The sequence below is a fragment of the Paramisgurnus dabryanus genome, chromosome 22 (assembly GCF_030506205.2).
Source record: "Paramisgurnus dabryanus chromosome 22, PD_genome_1.1, whole genome shotgun sequence".
Classification (NCBI taxonomy): Eukaryota; Metazoa; Chordata; class Actinopteri; order Cypriniformes; family Cobitidae; genus Paramisgurnus; species Paramisgurnus dabryanus.
Genome location: NC_133358.1, coordinates 20,070,623 through 20,098,346, shown reverse-complemented (window position 1 = coordinate 20,098,346; position 27,724 = coordinate 20,070,623). Strand labels below are relative to the sequence as shown.

At 36.7% G+C, this 27,724-nt stretch overlaps 1 protein-coding gene across 2 annotated transcripts; it reads right to left on the bottom strand.

Annotated features, from left to right (window-relative positions):
- Window positions 1-74: 74 nt before the first annotated feature.
- On the bottom strand, window positions 75-27,453 carry plcd1a (phospholipase C, delta 1a). Of its 2 annotated transcripts, none has more exons than XM_065258125.2 (15): window positions 27,288-27,453; window positions 18,252-18,416; window positions 10,400-10,628; window positions 9,434-9,563; window positions 8,887-9,115; window positions 8,036-8,237; window positions 6,264-6,408; window positions 5,691-5,843; window positions 3,947-4,096; window positions 3,224-3,383; window positions 2,988-3,104; window positions 2,710-2,888; window positions 1,322-1,457; window positions 1,059-1,208; window positions 75-393 (listed from the first exon to the last, which is right to left on the bottom strand). In XM_065258125.2, exons 1-15 carry the CDS (start codon window positions 27,313-27,315, stop codon window positions 302-304), a joined length of 2,265 nt encoding a protein of 754 aa, XP_065114197.1. In that variant the 5' UTR covers window positions 27,316-27,453; the 3' UTR covers window positions 75-301. The 2 variants fall into 2 exon arrangements, with proteins under 2 accessions (XP_065114197.1, XP_065114196.1); XM_065258124.2 differs by lacking the exon at window positions 27,288-27,453 and adding an exon at window positions 25,844-26,040.
- Between the last annotated feature and the right edge of the window lie 271 nt (window positions 27,454-27,724).

The window sequence follows — 27,724 nt, the reverse complement described above, 5'->3', positions numbered from 1 at the left end:
GGAATATCACCAAATATCATTTCTAGAATTACATTTTTTTTTGTACAGATTGTGGGGTATAGTTTGTTAAAAAAAAAAAAAATCTTCACTATGTTTTGTAACATTTTTATCTAAATGTGCTTATGTGATGATATTTATACTCGCTGAAGTTTAAATTTGGGATAGTTGATAGATGGCAAAGGAGGGACTTCTTGTACGAAACAAATCCAATGCTAAGGGAAACTTGCTAGAGTTTGTGTTAGCTGAGGAGATATTAGTTGTATAGTTTGATTGTCCAGTGATCTGCACACTTGCATTAAGTCTAGACAACATCAAGAACCATGACGTGTACAAAGAGTCCCGCTGAAGGAATAAGATCTCCTCTCTTAGTATACAGAGGCAAATGGCGATATCCTAAAAAAGAAAGAATGTTATGTCATTATTAAATATTCTTCATAAAGGCTAGTGATGCACCGATGTATCGGCCACCGATATTTATCGGCCGATTTTTGATGAATTTGAAACCATCGGCATATCGGCAATAGCAAGAGAAAGACAGATCCCGATTGTTTATTAATTAACTGCATAAAGAAATCCATTATATGTAAACAAATTAGTTAATGTTGTTTATAAAATAAATGCTGAATAGCAAAAACCACCTTTGAAGGTTGTCATGCTGTCTTATTATATTAGTTTTAGCTTAATTTGTGCCTCTCTTATTATGTTGGTCAGTTGAATGTTAATTAGATCCAATCCATGTTCAGTAAAAATAATTTGATGCAGAAATAAACTAGCTAATAGACCAGCTGTATAGTATTGCATACAAGTGTTTAATATCGGTATCGGCCAGAAGTTGTCTGTTTAAATCGGTATCGGCCCAAAAAATCCTAGCGGTGCATCCCTAATAAAGGCATAAATCAAGATTCATTTATATTACATTACATTTATGCACTTTTTATCAGTGTGTCTGTTTCCATGACCTTGCTCATACAGGAGCATTTATTTTAAACATGTATTACTTCTTTCATGACACAATTTTTTAATGAGAAAACAGAAAGTTAGATTTTTATTAAACTCACCCATCTGCATGCTGGTGAGAGGGATTGTGTATTGTCCGACAAAGTCATTGAAGGAAGCAGTGTCATAGTCTTCTACCAAAAATCGGACCAAAGCCAGTTCCGGTACATAAATGAGGAACTTAAAGTTTATATTCCACTTAGGATTAAAACCTATAAGCAATAAAAAACACACATTTAATTTATACCTATCGGGATGCAAGGTTCAAACATTCATTTTTAAATTTCTGTGCATCGTTAAACCAGTGCACAGTTGGGTCACTTGCCATTATTTAGAATGTGATGCGTTTGTTGAATGGCATTGTCATCTGGTATACCACAGACCTCCACCTTGACCAAAGGGTCCACGATGGATGATTGTTTATCCTTATTGAGCTTTGGCAGCTGTTGGGCTGAGATGACCTGAACAGACACAAAAAATTGTTAACTTAACAATTTCATAATTTAGGTTCACATGTAAACTAGGGAATCTATTTCAATATATATATATATATATATATATATATATATATATATATATATATATATATATATAAATATGTTATATATGGGCGATTCCACAGTTTCGGTCCTCAAGGGGTGTAATAAACAATATAGATCGTATAATACCCAGTTGTTGTCATTTTAAAATTTTTAGTTCACTGTTTCGTTTAAGATAGATAGTTAATTTTATCCCACTAAGCCTAGCCTTAGCATTATTGTGTAATGAGACTTTATTTTATTTCCATCCCCAGATATTGGGGATGTCAGGGTAAAACATTTAGTGCATCTGGGTTTTTCCTAAGTCATTTCTTTGATTTCCTTTAATAAAATCCTGAATTTTGGTGCCTAACATTTATATTAGTGTGTCTTCTACAAAATACTACTACTAACACTGAAAGTATAATTTCCTTAATCCACCACGATGCAATGGAAACATTCACTAACGTTCGTTACTCATTCTGTCCAAACAGTTACGAACGTTAAACTATGAATCTAAAGGAAACATGTGATTCTATCAGTAGCAAAACGATAAAAACATCTTGTGTGGGTTAAATTCTGATATGCGTTGCTAAATGATGAATTGCTAATAAATCGGGATAAAACGGGCAGAGAGTTTCTGTCAAAAAATCATAACGTTCAAACATTTTATTCTGACGCTAAATTTCCATCTCCTAATGTCTCAGCGGTTCTCAAGTCAGATATAAGATTGTCTAGGTCACGCATGCTCTGCGTGGGAGGAAGAGACAGGATTTCACGAATTTCAACAAATGTGGGTAAGTTTGAGATTTTTGTCCAAAAGTGTACGAACGTTAAAATGTTACGAATGTGCTAAACTTTGGTTAAGTAAACATTAAATATGATCATTGTGGTGAGAAAGGATAAAAGAGTGTGCTAGTCGGATCATTGCTAGTGGTTTTGGATAGAAAGCGGCGTTGTGTTCATCTTGAAAGAGCATTCATGGTGGTTGTATACATTTTCAGATTCTGCACATCAAAGCTCCGTTTTATGGCAGCTAAAGCGCAAGAGGTCCTCAACCACCGGGTCACGACCCAGTAACATTTATTGGGTATGACTGCACAGTTTTAGCTAATTTGATTTAATATTTAAACTGTATAAAATTTATATTAATGCTCTTAACTACCTCAGAAGCATTAAAATAAAATGGTCTCACCATGACGTGCAGGGTCTTCTTCTTTAGCCAGGGGCCGATTCTGAGGTTAACAGGGTCAAACTGGGTGGCTGGGTCTCTCAGAAATGGTGGCTTCAAAATATAACCGCACCTGCCATTGGGTAAGAAGCAGCCCTGATTCAGATCCATCTCTTTACAGGGAGTCTGGAAGTTTAAAGCAACTGTGGACAAAATAAAATAAAAATAAAACCAGATGAAATGGTGAATGGCAGCACCAGAACATAATGTAAATCATTATGTGAATCACAAAAGCTTTGAACCTATTTGGCAGCCGGCGGTCCACATTGGCACTGGATTGTAGTTGGATGAATCTGTTCTGGAGCCGGCAGGGTAGATCCGACTCAGCTTATCAATGTTGTGACGAATGTATGCTGTGGCTTTAAGACATTAGTATAGAAGAGAAGGAAATTATGGATATCTGGCAACATTACTCCTCTATATTGAACATCAATAACTACACAGCCAGAAACAAATCAACCAAACATGATGTACATACCCGAGTTCCCCACCAGGTTCAACGCTTTGCTCTCCTTGAAGGAAGCCATTTCATAAAATGCATGGTTTGCTTTTGAATTTTCAAAACTAGTGAAATGAACACTCTTGCAGTAGATGACCAGATCAGACAGCTCCTTAGCCAGCTTGATCTTTTTAGACTTCTACAAAAAAAAAAAAAAATCGAACTTTATATTCAGGACATTTACACTTAGTGTATGCAAGCTATACATTTTATGTTCATGAAAATATATGTGCGAAAGAAATCTGAGCTTTTCTGATTTGAATCAGACCCGATTGGAGCTTGACCTTATCTACATTAGCTTTGTGTATGCAAAGACATATTTCCACAATCTAACACGCATTGCAGATGTATTCAGTGCATTAATATTCTCATCACTTTAATGCAACAGGAAAAATCTAGATTAAGAAATCAGTACTTATTTATATATATGACAATGTGCTTATTTAGCTATTTTTCCCATGCATATTTTTCTGTGCATGTCATAGTGTAACTCGTGAGATATTTGCTTTAATACAGTTTGCATGTCTTTGCATGTCAGTTTATTATTACTTTGATTTGTAGCACTTCTATTTCTTTCTTTCTGTTTATTATAACAGCTCTTACAGGTTTGTACTGTACTGATGGTGGGAAATTTCATGCTTGCTGTGTTATTTAGTTCTTGTGTTGTTGGGAATGACCGCAGGGTTTTTAAACATACAGTACCTGGCCTTTAGGTTTTTCTTCGTCTTTCTGTTCAGCAGATTCATCTTCCTCAGACACGCTGTCCACATCTTCTGTGCTGTTGTTGTTGTTGAATGCCGTGTCCAGTTTATTCAAACGTTTTCCTTTGATTAGGAAACGGCCCTTTAGTTCCTGCAAACAAAACATTATGACACAAATGTTTTCCGATCATACTGATGCAGAAAACCGTCCCAGCCAATGAAAAACTCTAGATCGCGTCACAGCCTAACAACAAAGATTTGGAAAGACGATTCCTTCCTATCATTTCTCAGTGTGGGATTTTCCAGGATCATTTTCATCCTGCTCCCATCCCTAAGGCCATTCAGGGAAGTTGGACGAAGTTCTCATTAAAAGTCGAAGCTCAGGTTGCAGTGTGTGTGTCTATTTGAAACATAATTTGACAAAGAAAACACTAATTTGCTTTCACGGCGCAAAACAGATCCAGCTGCTGGAATTCTGAACGTGCCTGTTGGGTACGATCATAAACTCAAAGCATGAAACTATGACCCTCCCACCCAACCACCACATTTCTAAACGCCGTCTCTCGAGGCCAAGTTTTGTAAGAGCCTGTTTAAACTTGTGCTTGAAACTGACAGCTATGTGCGTTTTGGTAAATAATTTTCCATTGATAAATCTACCAAAGCTTACGTTACGTAACAAAATCTGGCTTCACACATTGATTGTAGATGTACCGATAATCACTACCTCCCTTCGAGTCGTGATTTGAATTCATGGTGGTTACAGAAATAAACAGGACATGCACATGAAAGATGAGGAAGTCTTTTGAGGTAAGATAAAGGGTGGGGTGATAACAGCTTTTAAGACGTCATCTGGCTGTTCTTAGTCATCTGAGTGCTACAACACTTATCCAGCAGGTGGCGATGTGCCCCCTCTAATATGAACTCAAATCACATTCATTCACAAGTCGTATGAAGTATTTTCCCTGTTGATTCAGTAGCAAATGCATGTATCAAGGTTCCCACACCTTAATTAACTTCAAATTCAAGGACCTTTCAAGGACTTTCCAGGTCCAGTACCCTCAAATTCAAGGACTTAATGTGGGGACACATTTCAAGTGAGAGCAAGGTTGCATCATGTTACCTTTTAAGATACATTGTTACAGTTTCCTTTTGAGGGAACTCACGCTGCGTCACTGCAGTGACACTTTGGGGACGCCTCCAGGGGTAAGTGTGTCTGAATGTGTATATCAAATTCAACCAATGGTGAAGCTTAACGACAAAGACATGGTGACGCGGGAGCCAGGAAGTATATCGCTATCTGAAATATTGCCAAAGATGGCGTAACAAGGACGGAGGAAATATGGCAAAAGAGACGCAGTGTCTCTTTCCCTTCTCAGGGAACAACAGTTACATACTTAACTCGAGACATTTTCATGTGTCAAACACAACTATGCAAAAAAGCATTTTGGTATGAATCAACATTCGCATACAGAAGATATAAGCATTTAAAGCGAACAGTTTAGCACATGTGCTTAAAAAGTCTAGGATTTTATGATATTATCCTATACTACACAGGGAATAATATGGATTTTTTTCAGAAAACTTGCATAAAATAGATTCAAACACTTTCAATGACCTCTATCTACTTATGTATATTCAAAAACTTCCCATGGCCTTTTTTTCCCCCAGATTCATAAACTTTCAAGGATTTCAAGGACCCGTGGGAACCCTGATGTATACCTATTTTCAATGAATGCAAGACTAACCTCAGGTCCTGGAAAATTGGTGGGCATTTGTTTGCCCAGGGGTCGAGTGAGCAGAGCGCTACCCAAGGTGGAGGTTAAGTGCCAGGCCATGACTTTTTGCTGCTCTAGGCTGCAATGGTTCTCCAGAGACAGGATCACTGGGTATTCTGAGGTCTAACATACCAAAAACACAGAAATTGAGATCTGGGCATGTATTGTTAAACTATAGTGTATTTTTAGTTAAGTATAACCATTGTTTTTATTTAACATTTTCATAATTAATAGAGCAGATCAGCAATGGCATCATACATTCAGTGAGTCATGAGAAACATGTTGGGTTTGCATCTGAACTCTTCAAGTATTCCTTATATACTTGGCTTGATTTACGTATGTAAACGTTTTGAACAATACTAAAACATATCAAAAAGTAAAATACAATAAAATCAACAAGTATAACAAAAAAGGAGTTTTTGAGTACACTATATATCAAAAAGTACCCCACCAGATTGTTTTACCCATTGTGGTAGCCCTTGCTCACAAAACGGTTGGAGATGGAGACCCCTGGTATATACAGTATAATGTCAGTTTACTCACTTTGAACGCGTATTCCTTAATAGCCTTGATGACATCTCTAAACAGCACTTTGGATGTGAGAGTATGGCCGTGGTAAACGACCGGCTCCCCGTTGACACCATCCCAACAATCCAGCTCCACACAGCGACAGCTCTTCATTAACGCTCTGCAAGACAATCGTGGTCAATACAGCAACCAATAGTTGACCTGTACTGTTTGAAGTTTACTGTCTGATTGCTTTGTGGTCTTTAAATTCTGACTTTAAAATTAAATAAACCTGCAGCATTAAAAAAATTTCGTTTTGCATTAAAAAGGCAATGACGCACATACACAAGATATTGAGATGCTCAGACTGAAATGATAAGTGTTCTTAATAATGATAAATATATAAAATATAAAAGTCATATAACCATAGCCACACATTTTCCTAACATTAGGATCCTTTTGAAACATGCTACAGAGAGACTTATAACAGACCCTTGCGCAAGTTGAAAATATTCAACTCAAGAAAAAAATTTGCATGGCACAAAGTTAAACCACGTGTAATCTAGAGCGAGGAACATGATGCTGCATGTTTGGTGTGACTGTGCGTTCACACCAGATGCGTATGAAGCGTTTAAATGCCGCTATTCGTACATAGTTGGACGCTTGAAGATTTTAAAGGGACATTCCACTTTTTTTTTAAAAATGCTCATTTTCAGGATCCCCTAGAGTTAAACATTTGATTTTTACCGTTTTGGAATCCATTCGGCTGATCTCCGGGTCTGGCGGTACCACTTTTTGCATAGCTTGGCATAATCCATTGAATCAGATTAGACCATTAGCATCGCGCTAAAAATAACCAAAGAGTTTGGATATTTTCCCTATTTAAAACTTGACTCTTCTGTAGTTACATCGTTTACTAAGACCTACGGAAAATTAAAAGTTGCAATTTTCTAGGCAAATGTGGCTAGGACTATACTCTCATTCTGGTGTAATAAACGAGGACTTTGTTGATGTAATAGGGCTGCAGCAGGCGTAGTGATATTACACACTGCTGAAAAAAGTCAAGTTTTAAATAGGAAAAATATCAAAACTCTTTGGTCATTTTTAGCACGATGCTAATGGTCTAATCAGATTTAATGGATTGTGCTAAGCTATGCTAAACGTGCTAGCGCCAGACCCGGAGATCAGCTGAATGGATTCCAAAAGGGTAAGAATCAAATGTTTAAAACACTATGTAGTTTCCATGTAAAAATGACTTACAGCTCCCCCATGTGGTTGAAAAGCGCAACAGTGCCTGGTATCAGACACTCTTCTGCAGGCAGGGGGAGGGGCGGGGTTGTGTTTCCTACCCTCCACTGCCACTTTCAGAGTGTGCTTGTAGCAGTTAGGAGGCTGCTCAGGTTGCAGCAACAGTACAATTTGTCCAATTAAAAGTTGTTCTATCACTGAAATAATTTTAGAGATATTATTTAAAAGTAAAAAAACCACATAGTGTTGCTTTAAAAACGCAAATCTCCTCCCCTCCTCTTTTTATCTCTCTTTACTTCCGGTCTCGGGGAATGGCAGGTGGGCATGGTCGGGGGAAAGATCGCAGTGATTAGCAAACAGCAACATGACCCAAATTCAAACAATCCAATCAGTTCTCAATGGACGAATTCCTTACCTCTGAAAAACGTTACCACGGGGGAAATAAGACAATCGCTACTTTCGTTTCATAGCGACTTTAATGCTTCTTCTGCGTCTGGTGTGAACGCACCGTTACAATATAGATATTATGTGTGCTACTCAGACTTTGTATGTGTTCATACTTTATATAGGCCTCTGTGCTGCTAGGACCTTTCAGCTGGTCCTCCATCAGATAGGTGTTGTGTGAAGAAGAAATAAAGTAATGACTGAGTGGTTGTCGCATGTCCTGGTACACAGGTTTGTGGGCGGGGTCAAAGAGGCTGCATTCCTCGTTGTTCAGATACATTAGGAAGCCATCCTTAGTCATCTTAGTCACCTGTTTGGCTGGGCAAATTCAAAAACACTGCATTCACTCAAACATATTTACAGAATAGACATTGTGTTTATATAACTGCAGTATGATTATTTGTGGTGAAAGAGATACTGTGCTATTTTCAATACGGTTTAAAGGGGACATTTCACAAGACTTTTTTAAGATGTCAAATAAATCTTTGGTGTTCCCAGGGTACATATGTAAAGTTATAGCTCAAAATACTCAAAGTAGATAATTTATTATAACATGTTAAAATGGCCACTTTGTAGGTGTGAGCAAAAATTTGCTGTTTTTGTGTGTGTCCTTTAAAATGCAAATGAGTTGATCGCTGCACTTAATGGCAGTGCTGTGGTTGGATAGTGCAGATTAAGGGGCAGTAGTATCCCCTTCTGACATTACAGGGGAGCCAAATTTCAATTTCCTATTTTTTCACAAGCTTGTAGAGAAACTAAGTTACTGTTGATCTTCTTCACATTTTCTAGGTTGATAGAAACAACGGGGACCCAATTATAGCACTTAAAGTCAGATTTTCATGATATGTCCCCTTTTAAATAAGCCAATTACTTTCTTGGAATAAAAGAATTGCTAATTAGATTCAAAGATTTTTTGAAAATCATTAAAATGTTATGTGATGTGATCTTGTCATTTAAGTTTCATTACCGTTCTCATCCACCTCATATTTATCAATGATATTCTTGGCGTAATCCAAACCCACTGGCTCTCTCTGTTCATCCTGGATGAAGTTCAGCAGGTCATCTGCGCTCATCTGTTCTTTACCATTAGAGTACCTGTTAAAGATTTCATCAACTTCTTCACGTTGAGTCAGCAAATCGTAAAAGTGTTTAATCTCTGAGTCTTCCAGCGTGCCTGACTTTGATGTGTCACATTGCTGTAAAATGATAAGAAAACAAATCTTATAAGTGTAGCAGCATGAATATCAGGAGGCATAACTATAATTCAGTAATTATATAATAATAATTTTTTTTGTCATTACTATATTATTACAGCATTTTTCATGAAATCATGGACTCAACTCCAAAAATAAATAAAACAAACACTACTGTATGATATAAATACAATTGCAAAAAAACCAACATATATTCGTAATATATATTCTTAATAGTCATAAAACATAAAAACCAATTTTTAAGAAATCCTAACAAAATGTTGGTACAATTTAAAACATAAGGACTAGTAAAGCTCTCACCCTAAACAGCGACTCAGCATACCCGTCATCCATATCTATATTGATCTGCCGCAGGAAATTCTTCAATTCCTTCAATGTCATTTTGTTGTCACGATTCTTGTCTGCTTTGCGCATACAGCTGTAGATCCAGCTTTATGTGTGATGTAAGGACTGAATATGAAGCACTGGAAATTTATTTAGCATTTATTCAACTGTTTGAGGCATAACTGTAAAGTTTTGTAATTGCAAATGTAAACATTTTAAGAAATGAATAAAAATATAAAGCTCCTGCCAGGGTTTCCCACAGCACTTTTCAGTTCGGGCGGCCCACCTAAGGTGGGATACCCTACCACCTTAACTAGGTCATCCAAAAAAAAAATTTGCTGCACAAAAGGCCGTCAAGTGCATCTCGGAGAATAGAGTGGACGCACTTCACATGGCAGAAATAAGAGAAAGACATGGTCCGTCACTGTCTGGAGGATAACTAGCCTGTTGATATAACATTTAATTCATTAATAATCTAGTATGTGTTCATTTTCTGTCATAGTTTCTTCAAAATTGAATTTTATTTGAGTGCTTTAAATAAAAATATTTTCATCATGACACGTATGCCCCGCCCCTTTGATTGCCACGCCCCCGGCCCGCCCACCTGCACAACCCTACCACCTTAACTAACAAATGTTCTGCGGGAAACCCTGCCTGCAGTCATGCAGCCTAAACTCCGCCCTTTTGGCAGGCAAATGTAAAGTGCTTCATTGCTATAGCATTGGTATCGATAGTGGTTAAACAATCATTTTAAACCAGACTGTTTATACCTTACAAACCTTACTATTTCAACAAGGGTTTTATGTTTAAAAGTAACCCTGAAATGACATGAAAGTGTTTAAAATGTGGAAAATAACTAGGCTGATACACATTAAAAGGCATTATAGGGATCTGTATGTTTCATCTATTAAGTTTTGGATGTGACTGATGGTTAAAGGATACTGTTCACTGTTCTCCAGGCGGCTAAGGTTCTGAATGCTGTTGATGACCTTATCCAGGCCTCTGACCCACTGCTTGGCTTCGTCTTTGGATGAGGCAATCAAGTCCAGGTCCTTGCGTCGTCCTTTGAAGATGATGGAAAAGCAGCGGTCCTCCACAGATGAGTCGGTGTGATTCTTAAGCCCATCAGACTGACGACCATGCCGCACAGAGTCGATGTCCTCAATGCTGACTGCAGATGAGGCAAGGGTTTTTCATTACAGGGCTCAACACAAATAATTTTTTATACTCGCCCAGTCGGGCCAGTGGTTCAGTGGTTTTTACTTGCCCTGCCAAAATTTTCACTGGCCCCACAAAAAAATTCAGGTAACATATTTAAAATAAATATTCAAATGTAAAATATAATTGTATAAATATACATTGTATTCGTCATTTATTTAGACAATTGTCCATTTTAAATGTAAACTCTAATTCTTAAATTTCACAACTTTTTTTACTGGAAAAGGCTGTGACTTTTCTGCTTTACCTGGAAACTGATTGCAAACTGCAAAACATTGCATAATTTCTTTCAACGTGTTTTACCCAAGTAAATGTCTGCTTCCAATATGTAAAAAATTATGTTTTCGTATAACGTAACACGCAGCAGTGTTCACAAAAACACGTGGCATTGCTGAGAATTTAACTTTCGCAACACTTAAATGTGTCTCGATGGTTACATTGCATAAGAATACATACACACAAATGGCCACAAGCAGAACATATATTTTAGTGACTGAGGGTGAAGCACTGGCCCGATCAGGCAAGTGACAATACGTTTACTGTCCTGATAATCTCTCACGCTGGCCCCGGGCAGTCCTTTATGTTGAGACCTGCATTATTTTAACTACTTTGGTAAAATGGCCCAAAGCTAAAATTCACCGCAATTCTGGGTGTCTGAGACTCATGCATTATGCAGGTCTGTACAGGCAGTGGTGCAACACTTAAACCACAGTGCATTTAAGTTCAAGGTGTGAGTAGTTTCAATAGAGCATATCAAGGGGTGAGAACCAGAGACATTTCACCACTTTTACAGGAGGGTCAGAACAAAATTAACAAAAGAAAGAGGGTCAGAACCGAGGAGCAACCTTCCGATCTCTTTGATTAAGCCAATACGGAAGTGACTAAAATTGAAATTCAACAATTGATCTTCAGAAACCAATGGGTGACGTCACGGACACAACGTACATCTTTTTTTTTAAAGTCTATGGTCAGAACAAAAGAAAAAATACCATGTTTGATCTTTCTTTGTGTACTAATTTCAATCTTTTATAACTTTAAATTGATTCATTTACTCGTGTCCTTTTAGGACAAGTAGAATTAGGAACGACTTCTAATGACCTCACAAAAAGAGATGGGCGACACACAGCGACAATGTTGGTGGCAGTGTGCATGCAGTATAAAAAAAGCATTGATTAATAAAATGTACTGGATACACTAAATTCATGCATAAAATGATAATGCTCATAATAAAAGAATAACTCATAATGCAATTAAAATGTTTAAAAACAGCCCTTTAGTTCTGTTTCTATATTTATGTCTATGTTTCTATGTTTTGTAGCTCAATTGAGTATTGTGTTACCATGGCAAAAGTTGTGGGTTTGACTCTTAAGAAACTGCTAAAAAATGTATACAGTAGCTTGAATGCACTGTAAGTGGCTTTGGTTAAAGCGTCTGCCAAATGCATAATGTCTCATCTGCAATATCACCTCCTAAGATTTAGACACACCAGTAGTCATGAATTAGAGATGAACTTGATTTCTCACTTAAGTAATCTTGCTAAACCACTGGTGTACGAAAGATAACACATCGCCAGGCATCGTGCCAGACAGAGATAAGACGATAACCTCATTCTAGTTGAGGGTTATTGAATATATCTGGAATACAGTCACTGCTGTGCCCTTTGTCTTTTACACCCTGTTTTATGTAAACAAATATTTAAACAGGAAAAGTGACCATGTTCCTATAAATGATGCATGTTTAATGGTAGCTTAATGCATGGAAGTGTGTACAGTTATATACACACACAAGGGAAAAACATATGTAACTATCCAGCTTACACCACAATATTCTGGGTAAAGATCTGGCTAACAGATCTCTTAAATAAATCTGTGTATTTTTATGTACGATTACTTAAAAAATAATCTATAAAGAGAAGTTTCAGTTTTAATTTACTGTCATGGATGCAGATAGCTTTATAAACCCATCTGACTACCATCAGGAGGATTGCTGGTTAGTGCACGTTTAGTGCTGGTCTAGATTGTGAACCACAAGTGATCAAGTGTTGAGTCAAGACACCTTAATCTGGACTTGGTCTTGACTCAGACTCCACTTCAACAGTGGAAGCAAATTCACCATGCAAGTCATGCAAGCGGAGTGAGATTTTCGAACTGTTGTACAATGGATTTATAATCCCTAATAAAACAATGCATGGCTTAATGGAAAAATCAGATCAGGGTTGGGTTTTGCTGTGTGTACTCTGGAGTTGAGCAAATATTACAGAAACTCATAGCTGAAGATAGTCTGATGTTTTAGACGTGCCGACACTCACACAAAGTAAATGTGGGGCTTGTTGGAGAACTATTTGGATAATGTTGATCTCTAGTGGTCTATTGAAAGGAAGCATCCTTCTGAATCCTGCTTACATCCTTCAGATTCCACTAAAAGTAGCTGATAGAAAGAAATCATTGTGTTATGGAAAATCTCTCACCCCTATTTAACTTTGTCTGGTTATTCTATTGTTACATTTATTCATTGCATTTAACAGTTCGCAACAGTTTGTTTAACCTAGAATCTTGAAACCAGAAATGGTCAATATTGCCCACTAATCTGCTTACTTTGGTTATCTTTTAGATTTTGTTAAAGATTCAACTCAATTACAAGTCAGCTATTAATAGCAGGTTGAATGTGAGGAACTTAAACACTTGTTTTCAACATTGTTGCTTTTTTCAGCCAGTGGGCCAAGACTGGGTTAGCATTGGCAGATGGCCTGATAAATGTCATAACTACAACATACGGGCAAAAACCATGCTTCTCCATTCAAAACTTGTGTATTCTGATGAATGAAAAACAAGCAACATGCTAGTAGCAACTACTTTATTATTGTTCGAAATATGATGTCACAGTTCCTACACCAGCAGTCGCTTTAAAAAGAAATGACATAATTTTCCTCCAGCCTAACATCATTGGCTCAGCCAATGGGGTGAATTTGAGGTTGGGCTCTTTTTGGCCAAAAGACACCCAATGGGGATGATGTTTTGAAAGGAAAACACCACCGTTTTTCAATATTTTAATGTGTTTTTACCTCAACTTAGATGAATTAATACATACCTATCTTTTTTCAATAGGTGCACTTTTAATCTTTGTACAGCGTTTCTTGAATGTGTTATCATTTAGCCCAGCCCCATTCATTCCTATGGCTCCAAACAAAAGTTTTATTTTGTGCGCCCATACTTACTCGTGTAACTACTCATGTAACAGTCTTTAAATAGGGAAAACATGGAAGTGTTTGGTGGCTTCTAAATTCTTCCCTGTTTGGAACCATAGGAATGAATGGGGCTAGGCTCAATGCTAACTCATTTACGAGGCGCTGTACAAAGATTAAAAGTGCACGCATTGACGCATTGAAGAAAGATGAAGGTATGTTTTAATTTGTCTAAGTTGAGGTAAGAACATAGTAAAATATTGAAAAACAGTGGAGTTTTCACAACTTCCCCAGTGATTATATACTGTATCTTTATACAGGGTTCCCACAACTTAGTTAACTTCAAATTCAAGGACCTTTCAAGGACTTTCCAGGTCCAATACCCTCAAAATCAAGGACTAAATGTGGGGACACATGGGAGCAAGGTTACATTGTGTTACCTTTAAAGATACATTGTAGGGTAAGTGCATGAATGTGTATATTAATTTCAACCAATGGTGAGGCTTAACGACAAAGACAGGGTGACGCAGGAGCCAGGAAGTATACCGCTATCTGAAATATTGTCAAAGAAAAGGTTACAGGGACACAGGAAGTATGGCAAGGGAGATGCAGCGCCTTGTTCCTTTCTCAGGGAACAACAGTTACATACCTAACCCGAGACGTTTTCATTTGTCAACACAACTATGCAAAAAAGCATTTTGGTATGAGTCAACATTCGCATACAGAAGATATAAGCATTTAAAGCAAACAGTTTAGCACGTGTGCTTGAAAAGTCTAGAATTTTTGATATTATCCTACACTACACAGGGAATAATATGGATTTTTTCCAGAAAACTTCTTGCATAAAATAGATTCAAGCACTTTCAATGACCTGTATCTATGTATGTATATTTTCAAAAACTTCCCAGGGCCTTGAATTTTTACCCCAGATTCACAAACTTTCAATTATTTCAAGGACCTGTGGGAACCCAGTTTATAAGATGTTTGCTCTGCTTTTGCAGTCATCATCAACATGCTGATGATGTCTGCAAAAGCTTCTATTCTAATACCATGTAGTCTCAAATATTTCCTGACACCAAACCACATCCTTGATGCATCTCTTTGTCTTTGACTCATGCACAGACCTAAACTTTCTAGCACTGAATTCAGCTTTGACATTAAAGTCAGTTTACACAATCACTACATGTCTCATCTCAATAACTGTTAGACCATAATCTTTATTTGCCTGTGATTAATGAATGATAATGTACGTTGTCTCATTTCCAATGTTCTTGATTTGTAAGTCATCTGCTAAATGACTATGTAAATATTATGGAAACTAGATTTTTACATGTTCTAATAAAAATGTAAATGGTGTTTGCCCATGCAAAGCATGATGTGATAATGAGTCTTGCTGGGTGGTTGCCAAGGCGTTACTATGAGGTAAGGTATAAGGTGCTTGCTAGTGCATTGTTGTGTGGTAGCTAGGGAGTGTTAAGAGCTGTATATTCCAATTCAAAGGTTGTGAAAGATTTATTCGTCTTGTCTCTGTGGCTTGAGGAAAGAAGGACACAATCAATCTTGAAATCAAGCCTCTCTATGATATGATATTAGGGGTGTCACGATTCTCCAAATCCTCGATTCGATTACAATTTATTTATTTATATATTTCAATTCTAAGGTCGCGATTCGTTTGATTCTCGATTTTTACATTTTTTTAAAGGGGGGGTTTAATGGTATTTCAAGCATTCTGACTTATTAACACAGTTATAGAGTTGTTTCCTCATGCTAAACGTAGGCAAAGTGTCAAAAATGCAGTTGGGCGTGTTTCAGAGTATTTCTGTGCCGAATGCACTTCGCCAGGGTTCGTACAAGTTTCGGCTAATTTTTTTCGATTACGGTTCTAACTGACGTTTCAGGGGTTTTCGATACGTATCACTTCTTTATATGGGCTTCCGCCGGAAAACTTCCCCCGGAAAACCCTGCCCAGCCGTCAGTCAGCGGGAGACGCTAGAGCTTGCTAACAGCTTATCACGCCACTCAGCTTTGTTTAATTTCAAAAGTCAACAATGGCACAACAAGAAGTGTGTTTTTGGATGTAAGGAGAAGACATCCAGCCTTATGGAAACAATGGATATAGTTTATTATCCGGATTAGCAGCGGAGTTTTGCGTGTGTGTTTGATGCGGTGGATTTTCATGACGAGTTACACGTGGTAAGTAAGACTTCTGTCTTATGTTGGAAATAGGCGCGTGTATATTATATAAATGACACGAACATGTAGTGAATCATAAGTTAAAACAGTGTTGTATAGTGTTGCATGACTCGTACTCGCTCCTCCCGTGTTATAACTCCTCCTTCTTCATTTTTTCGTACGTTATCGGAAAGATTCAGTAAAGCTAATCTTTCTTTTATAAATCTGATTAAACTAAAGACTCTTCAGAGATATAAAGGATGTCATACTACTCCATAGGTACTCCAGATTAATATCAGAAATGCAGAAACAGCGTGTGTTACGTGAGCTTTAAGCACAAAAAATGCTATGCCATTTCTATACTAGACTTTTATGAAATATAATATCTGACCTTGAACCTGGAGATGCCCTGCCATATTAGTCATGCTGCCAGTGGAAAAATATGGTACACGCACATACCCGATAAAACAAAACTTGGGGACGTGACATGGGGGCGTGGCAGCATCGACGATTTCATTTTTTAATTCAAAGTTCGAGTTTTTTTGATCGAAATTGTGACACCCTTATTGTCCAATAGGGTTTTACCCTTTAACTACCTCTCAACCAAACAGTTGAGCACATTTTTAGTCAATATATTTTATTAAGAGAAGTACATAAGCTGATTGAGCTATCTCTTTTATTTTCAACATTTTTATTTGTCAAATATTATCATAGATTTTAGTATAAACTATTCAATTTGTATGGATTGAGCTATATCTACCATTTGCTTGAGGTATGTTATGCCAAAAAAAAAAAAAAAAAACATTAAATGGATGTCAGAGATCACTCCTGCCATGTGAACTGTTCTTGGTGAAATTTTGCAGGGAAAGCATTTTTTTTACACATTACACTGTAAAACATGCTCTACCAAACAGTTAATTTGTCACGTTTTGGTAAAAGTAAAAAAGCTAAGCTAATGTTTTCAGATCATCAATTTACGTAGTCAGAATGTACTATTTGCTGAGAAATAGAAATTTCCGATCATTTACAGCTATGGATATAAAACCCAGGCAGTTAAAGGGTTAAGAAAAACAACAACATTATGTCATTACTGAATTGTTTAACAGTAGGCGGACTTACATCTGCACTTTTATTTGATAAACACAATCTGTTGCATTTCCTCAGTTTTCTCCCGCCCTCCCAAAGCCCTTTAACTTTGTGATAAACTTGGCACCATCAATGCAAGATAAAAAAAAACTGACCTCCTCCAATGACCTTCTTGTCCCCAACCCATTATCTTATCCAATTGCAAGTATAATATCTTTCAGCATAAACCTTTAGCTCTACTATCAAGTGTGTGGCAACATAAGCCTGACTAAGGATGACTAAATAAATGTTCACAACTATTCTGACATCAGATATTAAGTCATTGTTTTCTGAACATGAGAAGAAACTAATGTCTCCACTTTTGGTGTAATAATACATTTTAGCCAGTTAAAGTATAACCCAAAATACCCCACACAAGCGTGAATAAAGCATGTAAGCTTGCTCAAGTGATATCTTGTGTTTTTACTAGAATTTTGTTTGCTATGCTTCATTTATCATTTCCATGAGGCCCGTGATGTTTGACAGCTAGAGTCTGGCAGGCGGCAGATAAAGAGTCTGATCTGAGGCCTTTGGCCGCAGGAACCAGAGAGGAAGCCACAAGGTACAGAGGGCCCTGGACAACATGTGGGAAAAAGATATGAAGATCACAACAAAATCGCTTTTCTGTCTCTCGACTCATTCTATCAGTATGCTTTCCACCCAAGCCTTTTTGATACAGAATTGTTTTTGGGAGGATATGAAGGGCAGGACCGACTATCTGTTTGTAGCACAATAAAAATGAGCTTGTGAAATGAGCCCTTGCCTAATGTTTGCTAATGTCAGCAGAATGATGAGATGACAAATCATTTATCAGCAGGGAAATAAACTGTCACTCGTTGCTTTCCATCGCATTACAGATGTCAGCATTTTAGAAGAATGTTTTTTTGGACACATACCACAGTGTCACCATGTTTTTGGACATATACCATGGCATATAACATTCTTAGCACAGCATACAATATATACTGATTCACCCATCTAATGTACAATAGTGCCACCATGGTACTTTAACAAAAGCATAGTTTGTTGTAAGGAAAAACCTGTACTCCACACCTCTCTTAAACAGACAGGGCAGTAATACAGTAGTGTGGTACTCACAGGTTGATTTACTTGAACCCTTGAAGGCCCTGCTGGTCTCATGCCACATGGTCTTGCAGTCTTCTTTCAGGTGAAAGAATCGGGTCTTCTTCCATGACTTAGACCTCACCTTTAACAGATCTCCACCCTTCAGCAAAAACTGCAGGTCCGGGTCTCCCTCCAGACCTAAAGATATTTCAAAAATCAGGTTTACGTGAATGAATTTCACAAAGTTCACTGTCAACAATCAAATGATCTTTATTTATGAGTTCAATTGGTCAGCAAACAATGAACAACAAATGTTTGATGTCATTTTTTTCACTTTCTAAATATAGAGAGAATGACATAGATATCTTCAAAGCTTAAACATTCAGAAGTAAATAATGGTGCACATGCCCACATCCGTCACACTCCAAAATAAGACAAAGAAAATGTTATTCACATGACTTCATATGGATTTGCCTTTCACAATCAAAACCTGCTTGGTGAGCTGTTTGTATGATACAGGTTACAGCAAAAGCCCCATTGTATACTATAGTGCAACAGGTCTAATGGTGTACTTTGTTAGTAAATCTTACATTCCTACAATTCTCGCTAAAAATACATTTCATCAGTCTATTTTAAAAGTATCAGAAGGTACAGTATTTACACTATTTAATGCCAAGAATATAGATGAACAGATATTAGTGTTGTCTCATGTTAAACAGTATATTCCTGCTTTCTACAGTGTTTCCCATACATTGATTTATTTGTGGTGGCCCACCACAGAATCAACACTGGCCCCCACAAATAGAATTTTCATGATTCCCATTTACATTTTAATTTCACCATTTAAAACAGCTTAATTCGGCTTAAAATATAATTTGATATATAATACAGATCAAATACAGATACAGATCAAAGAGTAGAAGTGAAACATATTTCAGGTGCCAACACTAGATCAAACTCAAACACAACATGATGACGTCACATATATGCTAATAAGTGGGTGACGTCATCACCACCACAGTCTCCTCAAAATCCTGTGGGAAACACTGTTTCTATCTATTTATTTAGTCACGCTCAATAGAAAACTGTGCTTGCTATGTTGTAACAAAAAATCACAATGCTGATACAGCGTATTGATTAGAAATAAACTGATTTGCATTCCTTAAAGAAATTGCGGTAATATGAACACACTACAGCTTGCAGGTCTTTGCATCTAACATACAGTTTAGATTCAAAGCCTATGAAAGATTAAGGCAAAACACACACCCACACTAGAAAGTGGTTACATACAACTGTATGTAATTCAATTTTATTTAAATCTTAAACACAATTTTTGTGTAATAATTAATGTTTTTAGCAGGGCTGTCAAAAGATTAATCGTGATTAATCGCATACAAAATAAAAGTTTGTGTTTGCATAATATATTTGTTTATATATATTGTGTACTTACTATGTATATATAAATACACACACATGCATTTAAGAATTTTTATTTATTTATTTATTTATATATAATAGAAAATATATTCAAACAAAAAATGTACAAATGTTTCTTAAATGCATACATGCATGTGTGTGTATTTACATATACAAAATAATTACACACATTGCACACACATATTATGCCAAAACAAACTTTTATTTTGTATGCGATTAATCATGATTAATCTTTTGACAGCCCTAGACTAAAATGCATGTTTGAGTTTCCTTAATTTAAAAACGTCTTGCGCTGACTTATCTAAACATATATTGTTTTGTTTCAAGATCCACACCATTATTGTTTTTTTCTGAGTTATGTTTGTAATAACTACTTAAATGTCCTAATATATCTAAGGCCTAGTCCTGGATTAATCTAAAACCTGTCCGGGAATCTGCCTTTATATGTTAATATACAAAGTAGGTTTATTTGGACGTTGTAATATGAAACATATTTTAGGTTACCTGATAAAACATTTTACGTTTGTACATTATGCATAGGACAATTATAAAATATTAGGGGATTATTGTGTTTCTCTATATAAATTGCATAATAAAGGACATCATGCACGTGTCTGTGGGTCTGCACGTGGTCAGTGCACATGAATGTTGCAATATGGTAAATGATCAGTCTTTCCATAGCATATTTTCACTTCCTATTCAGGGCTATTTTAACAAATATGTGTGATAAATTGTCTGCAACATCTGGATTATTAGAAACGTCAAGTTACAAACTGAAATGTTGTCTTCTAACCATAAATATGTGAATATTAGTCACAAATACCAACCTGGTTGAACTCTGTGATAGGAAAAACAGACTGAGGAACTATAAATATTTGAGATCCTGCCTGTGAAATCCCAGCTGAAGTCATTTATTAGTGATTTAAACCCCCCTAACCTAAAATGCACTTTTAAATGTGTTTCTAGCAGAAAATGAGTCGCCAGCGTGTGTGTAGAAACATTCTGTTATAATACAAATCCATCTATTTTTCTTTGTGTAATCTCTTTAAACCGCAACAGTCACATAAAACAGGTTGTTGGGCATCCTCTATCAATGTGATGTCACATTGATTACACCCCTTCCATGACCGCTCACAGACTCCATCTTATGAGTGCATAGTTTAGCCTTCTGCCAGAGACACATGTTTTGATGTAGTCCAAAGCACATGTGTAAGCGTTCTACCCCATATTTTGCATACAGGGAGGGGAACAGAGGCTTTCTTTGCATTTAAAGAAACACACACAAAAACACGTGCGTTTTTCATCGCGGCCATAAATGGCCATGTTCAACATCATATAATGAAAGATCTGTGGTGTATTTTGAGCTGAAACTTTACAAACACATTCTGGGAATATATTTTTATATTGCTGAAAACACCTAGGTTAGCGGCCCTTTAATGTTATCTACATAAAATGATCCTATATAATGTTAAGAGCATTCTGTGAAAATATAACCTTTATATCTTTAATATAATCTGAGTAAGGCCATGTCAAAGATTGAAATCAATACGAAATCAATGAGTTAATGTATGACACTTTAGCCTAGATTTCACAGACAAAGTCACATTTCAAGCTATTGAGACCACAAACCACAACGCCGTAGACATTTTTTTCACAAGCCCTACCATAGTGGCTGTTAATTAGATGTGAACACATGCAGAAAGCAGATAAACGATAAACGTTGAGGATTTCTGAAATGCCTCTGAAAGTGTTTGGATAGATGCTCCTATAAACGCTACATGTAGGTCTTTATGTCTCAACACAAACACACCTTTACTTAGATTCACTTAAGTTAACACTGTGGTCTCACACTAGTGTTATTTAATTTGCAAAATAGGTGAGGCGTTTTAAATGTAGGAAAATTTGAGAATTATGCCATTCAAAACACATTACAAAAGCATTCAGCATGCCAAAGTAGATCTGAAGTTTAACGTTTTAAAAACAGATGATAAGTTCCTGGAGGCACATCTCATTTGTTTCATTTCTGTAGTATGTAAAAAAAAAGATATAAACAGGGCAAGGCACGATTTGCATATTAAGTGGATTTTTGTAGTTCAGGTAAGCATGCTCCAGCTTATATACAGCCAATAGCTTTACCAACTACTGTATGCAATGAAAATATGGTCAATGAAATGAGGCAGAAAATGAGGTGGTGGACAATAACAAACCCAGTCGTATGGAGATGCGTATAAATAGCACAAAGTGTAAAAACGAGTGCAATGAATATGCCAAATTCCAGTCCATCTGGTTAACTTAATACGGCACAACTTTTTTGCCGTTTTATATATTGGTTTCTACATTTTTTCACTTGGGTTTGGGGTTAGAGAAGCTTTTTGTTACATAACATGACATCCTTACCCAAACCTAAAGCGACCCCCTCTAACTTCAAGCGACTATGGCTTAAAAATTGACAAAAATATAGAGAAACCTATATTTTAACTCTTTCACCGCCATTGACGAGATATCTTGTCAATTAAGAGAAAACGCTTCCCCGCCAATGACGAGATTTTCTGTCTTTCCGCAATACCGCTATTATCCACCACTTCCGCAACTTATACAACCCGAAGTAGCGCCTCACGTGAAAGAGAAAGAACTCCATGTATGTTTTAAAGATCACTCTGCATCTGATCTCTATCAAAAGTCCTTCGCAAAAATGGAATTATCTCAACTTTTTGCTCAAAATTGAGTGTTTTTGAAGAAACCTACCCATGTTTGAGAGGTGATTACAAGAGAACTAATGAAGATAGGATGAAACGTTTTTTTTTTTTGTTTGAAAGCAGAGGGTCTGTTCTTCCATATGATATATTGTTTGTTTATATATTTAAAGAAAAACATTTTCTGGAGCATTTCTGGAGCAAATCCCAAATCTAACTAGGGATGCACCGATACCACTTTTTCCATCTCCGATCCGATTCCGATTCCCGGATTCTGAGTATCGGCCGATTCCGATATCTGCCGATCCGATACTACTGTATTATTCTTGAACAATTTAAATTACACACAGACACACATGCACACGCACACACACACTATATAAATGTGTATAGTGCTTTCTGCTAAATCTAGCATAATATAATTATATAATATATAATTATACTTTTAAATGTAAAAACCAATAATTTAAAATGATTTACAAGTTACAAGAACATAAGTAATAATTAAGCATGGCAGTGTTTAGGAGAAAATAAAATAGACACGTTTGATCAAATAAGTATGCTGAATATAATTTCCTTAATTGCGCAAAAAGTCACAGTAAAAAAGCTTTAGATTGCAGATGGTTATTTTGGGAATTATGCACTTAACCGGACCTTTTATGCACATTTCGGGTGCAGAATTGATGCGCCTAAATCATAGTGAGTGTGTCTAAATCATACTGCGCTTCCTGGGAAGCATCTTCACATGGGAATCCTCGCGCCGCAATGGAAAGTTACGTTCATAACTATTAAAACACAAAGAGATTAGATGCATCGTGTGCTCAGCACTTACTGAATTGCATCCATCCAACAGCTTATTGAGACTTTATAAAATCAAATCTTTAAAACAGCCTACAGTTATTGTGTGTGTTCGTGTGTTGAATGACGCGTTTCATCCGTCCGCTTCACCTGTGCATTAACTCAGCACATACTGAATTGCATCCATCCAACAGCTTCCTGAGACTTTATAAAATCAGATCTTTAATAAAGCCTAACGTTACAGTTATCTTGTGTGTCTGCGTGTGTTGAATGACGCGTTTTCATCCGTCTGCTTCTCACCAGTGGATTAACTCAGTTAATGATGACTTTGATTATGACTTTGATTATAGTGCATAAAAACGTTTATGGTGCTCTTATAATAATTGGTCGTTTTAATCGCTTGTCAGTGACAACCATGGGTAACGTGCAGTATCGGAATTGGATCGGTCCTGTTAGTCCGATATCGGATCCAGCAAAAAAGGCCGGATCGGCCCCGATACCGATCCTGAATATCGGATCGGTGCATCCCTAAATCTAACCCCAAACCCAAGCGAAAATGGTAAAAAAACCCAGAAAAAATATCAAAAACCAATACATAAAACAACAAAAAAAGATGAGTATTAAGTGAACGGGAAGGATTGCCGTTGGAATTTGCCGTATGATTATGAGTTTTCACATATTGTGCTATTTATACGCATCTACATAAGACTTGGTAGACAATAACACGCTCTCAATAAAATGTACCCACAGTAAGCTGTGACTGGGATGGTACCAAAAAAGGTCCTAATATGTACCATAAATGTGCAGTATAGATACAGCATCTCTAAGGAACTGTACCAATATGCACAATATGTACTTTTTTTCTGTAAGTGCACGCTGGCCCTGGCTGACTCCGTGGCTGCAAGAATGAGTTTGTGCTATTAACATGAATACTAAACTGTTCAAGACATTACATGAATAGTTCAACCAAAAGTACGAAGTTAATCCTTTAATAATTTCTTCACCCTCAAGTCTTATAAATGTTTCACTACAGGACTTATCTGAATACCCAGACTGTTTTTGCATACAGTAATGACAGTGAAAAGTCACCACGGCTGTCTTAAATTTTAGTCCAATTGGTTTCAGACAACTTCAAGTTCAAGTTCAGAAAGAATAAAGTGCACACGTTGCACAAACTTTATTGGACTGCTATGATGTTATGGCGGCTTTTTACAGCCCTTGGTCACCATCCACTTTCATTGTATGAAGCAGAACAGCTCAAACATTCAATAAATTCATCTCTGGCTGTTTCTCATAAGCATGAAAGTCACATACGGGTTACTTTGGAAAAATGTGAGGATGAGTTATCGAAGATCGATTCATTTTCGAGGAACTATCCCTTTAAATGGGTGGAAGTTATTTTCATCTGGAAAGCCCTTGGTGGCATTGTTTTTCAGGACAAAAAGTTGCAGATGTGCATAAGCAAACCTTTTATGTGACAGTCTGGACAATGTATCAGTGAAACGTAACCAACAGCTGTTCAACAAAAACTTGACCAGTTAACCCTCAAAACTGTTAATTCGCAATTCTTTGGGGGGTTGTAATCCGACTCCCTTTCTTTCACTTCAAAAGAACCACAGGCACAAAACCATTTTGCTCTGTTTAGCTGGATGCAATTCAACACCAAACAGCAAAACATCATACGGCTAACTTGGATGATTCCCTTCATTCCTCATTCCAAACTTAAAATGGCTGTTATTCCAAATAAACAAATCTGATCTCTGCTTCACGGGATGCATAGTAACCATTCACTGCAGATTGTGCCCATTGTACAGAAACGTCATCTTGATGTTAAATCCTTTTATACGTTGCATCTTCATATAACAAATGCACAGCAATGAATCACATAATTAACTATGGTTTTATTATACTGTAGTAAAACTATAGTAACTACATGTTTATACAGACTCTATTAGTTTTACAAAAAATTTATTACAAATAATTTACTACAACTGGTTAAACTACTTCTTTTATGCAGACCAAGGTAAATTTTAGTTACTGTATTATGTTTTTACTATAAATACTATAGTAGTGGTTGCTGTAGTAAAACCATGGTTAATTTTCATAAGGGTTTTTGAATTGAAAGTATGAGGTCTGACTGAGCTGTAAGGTTGTTTAGTACGTTAACCTTGAAACAAACTTGCTGTGTGCTTTCCATCACCCACTATCTAAAATTTTGTGTGATGCAAACTTGTTATGTAACTAAATTATTGTTTACTATGCACAGTTTTGTATAACAAGAGTCAGAGCGGTTTACTAACATGATTTTACAACCAAGCTTTCCTTACTTTCTTAATGGTTTTATTGTAGTAAAAGTGTAGTTACTATGTTTTTGGATTTAGAGATTGATTAGCATTTGTATTACCATAGTTTTACTATATCATGGTAAACTGTTCTACAAATAACATGGTTAAACTATGATTACTATGGTAAAACCAAAGTCATTTTCGTAAGGATTTTAATACTGAAAGAATGTCATCTGTTCTTGGTTTTACAAAACCTAGTAAAAAAAAACTATAACTACATCTGTCGTGGAAACAATGGTTACCATGGTGAACATTTAGAAATCAGGTTGTTTATGCCCAGGGGATCAGTTAGGTAACAGCTATGGTCAAGGCTGGTCATGTTAACGCGACCACCCGACAGAGACGTACCCACCTAAGCGTTTCCCGTTCTCGTGTGCAAAGATCTCGGTCTCCTCTTGGTAAACCAACTCCTCCGATTTCGTCCTTGGGAGAGAGTCGCGAGAATTACGTCCACAAGACATTGTTGTTGCATTCCTCAACAGAATTCCGTAATCTACGTACTTTGACTCGAAAACTTAGCACGACGGGGGAAAATCATGACGTTTGCAAACTTTCATGGGCGGGTTTCGATTGGCCCTGCGAAATAACCCAAAATACTTCTATTGGCCGGAAAAAATAAACATATTCATTTACTTGCTGTAAACATTTCTCTGGCTTTCGCGCTTAATATATTTAACATGTTATGGCACGCGCTGGTATTTAAATAGCTGCGTGATAATAACAACAAAATAGCAAGAACTGATAAAGTTTTAGCTCGGTTAACATTACATACTGAAAATTGGCGCAACTGGAAATGTTTTTCAAGACGCTTAAACACAAACAATCACCAGTTTATCCTACATTTTGTCATGGTACAGTATAAGTTATATCTTGCATGCATGTTGGCTAAAACTTGCAACTCTCGTGAAGGCGGTTTAAACAGGCTAACTTGGGACAGGGCGCCCTCTGCTGTTTGAATCCTCACGTGTGGATTACTGTATTTGCATGCTGGCAGTGGTTTGGTATCACACTGTCAACCCACAGAAACATAAAAGTTTACGTTTGTACTACAAAAGAAATACCACATTTCATTTGCTTATTAGTTTCAATTCTCGTAAATTCAAAAGTATATTATTTTATGATGAACTCTGTTAATATAAGCAATATAAATTTATATCACAATTAGAAGTTTACCAATAAAAATATTAAAAAATGTCTTGTTGGGTCCTATTCCAGTACTGTTTCATTATACACTAGATATAAGCCCACCACAGAACCAAACACAACACCTGTAGAGAGACTCACAGAGACCATTAGTCCATTAAATCCAATACGATTCCATTAAATTTATCAGAATTTCTGATGTCTATAGGTTTTAAACTGGAATGACTTCAACCTGTAATAACATGTAGCCTGATGTTTAAACAGTCACTTTTAGAAGAACTGAGATTCAAGTACGAGTAAATCTTCATTCAGAGTAGCCACATGATACAACGTATGTTGTTTAAGGCACCAAATTCCTCTAAAGTAATGTTTGAAGTGTTTTTATGATATGTGGAAGTTCCGCCAAAAATATTTTTGTGTGCAGTGTAAACCAGACTAATAAAGCAAGAAGAACAGGTTCAAGTATAGCTGTGAAAAAACAACTGTCATAAACTTAAAGTGTTTTAGGATGTGTGAAACATACAAATCATGGATTTATTTATTTTAAAAAGAGCAAGAACTATTTATTCCTACAGACTCACGCCCCCATGACACTACTCAAATACGCGTAAGTTACTTCACGCGGACCAAACTATAAACAAGAAGAAACTTACCCATTTTTTTGGCACCGTTTATTTCCATTGTTGCCTTTGTTTTTATAATAAACCTTTAAATCTAAGTCGGAGTACAAAACAAATATTTGGAGTCGAAAAAATAAGTTTAGTGTCCAACAGCCGCCCAGATGCTGCCTGAAGTAAATCGTATCCCTTTAAACATCCACCACTGACAGAACGCGCTCTGTGTGGAGAATTCGCCACACCCACAACAACAACACCGGTATTTCAAGTCTCTTTTCTGAATTCACGATGTACTAAAAAGTTTCATTTGTTTCCACCCACTAAGTCCGACTAAATTTCAGCCTTTTTAACATTTACACATGGCAGCAAGAGAGGATGTTGGTTTGTTTACAGTCTTTCTTCCACTAATCTACTCCAACAGCTGCATTCCTAGAAGTGCTTTCTGTGAAGTGTTTTCAAGGAAAGTGATGTTG